Raw genomic sequence first — 2,416 nt, 5'->3', positions numbered from 1 at the left:
GAGGGAGACAACAACAACAACAAAATACTATCTCTCAACATGCAGGAACCGACTATCCCGCCACTAACAGTGAAGCGGGTAACAAGATATTCAAAAACAATACGTCATCCCACAATGCACCGCGCTCTTCTCTTCGGAGCATTACCTCATCCCATAAGCCACCGCGAGAGTAAGAATCTTCTGGGTGGTCGTCTAGGCAACGCACCTTATCTGAAGATTCGGCCACGCCCCCGTGAAGCGCCTCTAGCCAATGGGAGAGCCCACGCATGACATCATTGCTAATTTTAGAGAGGCGGCGGTAGCAGATAAGGTTTGGCCTCCACGCTGCACAGCTCAGCTCACAGTATACATGTGGAGGCAGGGGACGCGCCGCGGAGAAAGTGGTGTCTGACAAGTTACCGCACTCGGCGCTTCTCACTTCACTCACTTCGGAGAAGGCTGGATACAACACAACAGCTTTTCTGGACACCAGTTTGACTTGTCTCTTGACTCATCGCTGTCTTAACACAAAGTAAACGCTCCTTGGAGGGTGAAGACGTGCGCACTTTAAAAAGTTAAAAGACGCAAAAAAAACAACAACCCAACTTTAAGGAAAACCGCAAGCTTTCTCCAGACGACAGAATAGAAAGAAGAACTCAAAGTTCTTAAGGTAGAACTTGTTTCTGAACTGTTTTTCTTTTCTATGTCTACCAAGATGGAAACTACTTTTTATGACGACTCGCTCAGCGCTTTCTCCCAGCATGACAGCACGGGCTACGGATACAACCCCAAAGCACTGAAACACAACATGACGCTGAACCTCGCCGACCCGACGGGGACGCTCAAGCCTCATCTGCGGGCCAAAGCCGGCGACATCCTAACCTCCCCGGACGTGGGACTGCTGAAACTAGCCTCCCCTGAGCTGGAGCGGCTCATCATCCAGTCGAGCAACGGCATGATCACCACCACGCCGACCCCGACACAGTTCATCTGCCCCAAAAACGTCACGGACGAGCAGGAGGGGTTCGCCGAGGGCTTCGTCCGTGCACTGGCAGAGCTCCATCACCAGCACATGCCCAACTCCGTTAACGTGAGTGTAACTTCGGCTCCACAGACCAGTGTAAACAATGCCTTGCCACCTGTTTCGTCAGTCGCCGGTGCCACCGTTTACAACAACAACGCCGCCATGCGCTCCGATTCGCCGGTGTACGAGGACTTGAACAACTTCAACCCGGCGATCAGCACGGTGTCTGCCCCGAATTACACCACGTCGGCCCCCACTATGTCCTTCTCCGCTGCCCCGCCGCAGCTCCCCGTTTACGGGCAGCCCTCTGCCCCCCTCCCCCGCCTCACGGCGCTCAAAGAGGAGCCGCAGACGGTCCCCGAGATGCCGGGAGAAACGCCTCCCCTCTCCCCGATCGACATGGAGAGCCAGGAGCGCATCAAGGCCGAGAGGAAGCGAATGAGGAACCGCATCGCTGCCTCCAAATGCAGGAAGAGGAAACTGGAGAGGATCTCTCGGCTGGAGGATAAAGTCAAGACCCTCAAGTCCCAAAACTCGGAGCTTGCGTCCACCGCCAACATGCTGCGTGAGCAGGTGGCCCAGCTGAAACAGAAGGTGATGAACCACGTCAACAGCGGGTGCCAACTTATGCTTACGCAGCAACTCCAGACCTTCTGAGGAGAGGGGGAGAGCGAGAGAAGCAACGTTTGAATGGGAGATTGGAAAGACTGTGGCCGAACGAAATGGACGCTTCGTTTGATAGTGTATGGCTGTATCTCCCGATATCGTGTCAGGATGTGGGATGATATATCGCGAGTGTGCCGGGACCGGGGCCGGCGCTTCCCTTAGTGCCACGGGCCTCCCGATGGCGCGTCCACGAAAGAGGGCTCTGGACATTGACAGTGCACCCACGAAACCAGAGGGGAAATGGCAACAAGCGGAACATCTTTCTGTTTTGTGTGCTGTTTTTTTTATTTCTTACTGACCATGACAGGACTGGACTTTAGTTGACTTCCACCGAACTCTGCATGGGACTGATAATGACCATCAAAGAAGAAATTCAGTATTAGAGGATTTCCAACATGCAATACTGTTCTTGCTGTAGCCACCTGGCGCCAGATTTGGGCGTGTTGGCCAACTCCCAAAAAGGCTGAAAAGTTGTAACAAAAGCTGCCTGACTTCTGAGTTACAGTACAACGTACCTTTTCTTATTTGTAAGAAACTGTCCTTTAAGTTAGAAAAGCTTCAAGATTTACTTGTTTCTTTCTAAAGTTCTTTTTAATGGGGTTTCACTCATTGTTATATGTATATAAGATCAACTTGGAGTACTTATGTTTACCATTTGTAATAAGAATACTGTATAATTTTTTATGTTTGTTTTCTGAGCACTTCAGAAACTAATCAATATTTAAGAAATGAAATAAACAACATAAA

At 50.9% G+C, this 2,416-nt stretch overlaps 1 protein-coding gene across 1 annotated transcript; it reads left to right on the top strand.

The window, feature by feature from the left end:
- Nucleotides 1–328: 328 nt before the first annotated feature.
- Nucleotides 329–2,416, top strand: jun (Jun proto-oncogene, AP-1 transcription factor subunit). The gene has a single exon (XM_056276051.1). The coding sequence runs from the start codon at nt 683–685 to the stop codon at nt 1,658–1,660; it is 978 nt and encodes a 325-aa protein (XP_056132026.1). The 5' UTR covers nt 329–682; the 3' UTR covers nt 1,661–2,416.

Source organism: Lampris incognitus, chromosome 3, assembly GCF_029633865.1.
Source record: "Lampris incognitus isolate fLamInc1 chromosome 3, fLamInc1.hap2, whole genome shotgun sequence".
Classification (NCBI taxonomy): domain Eukaryota; kingdom Metazoa; phylum Chordata; class Actinopteri; order Lampriformes; family Lampridae; genus Lampris; species Lampris incognitus.
The sequence above is the reverse complement of the archived record's forward strand: the minus strand, read 5'-3'. Positions and strand labels throughout refer to the sequence as shown.

Bases quoted from the DNA above. Each gene is read 5' to 3' on its own strand.
- jun (XM_056276051.1), top strand. From the start codon at position 683: ATGTCTACCAAGATGGAAACTACTTTTTATGACGACTCGCTCAGCGCT.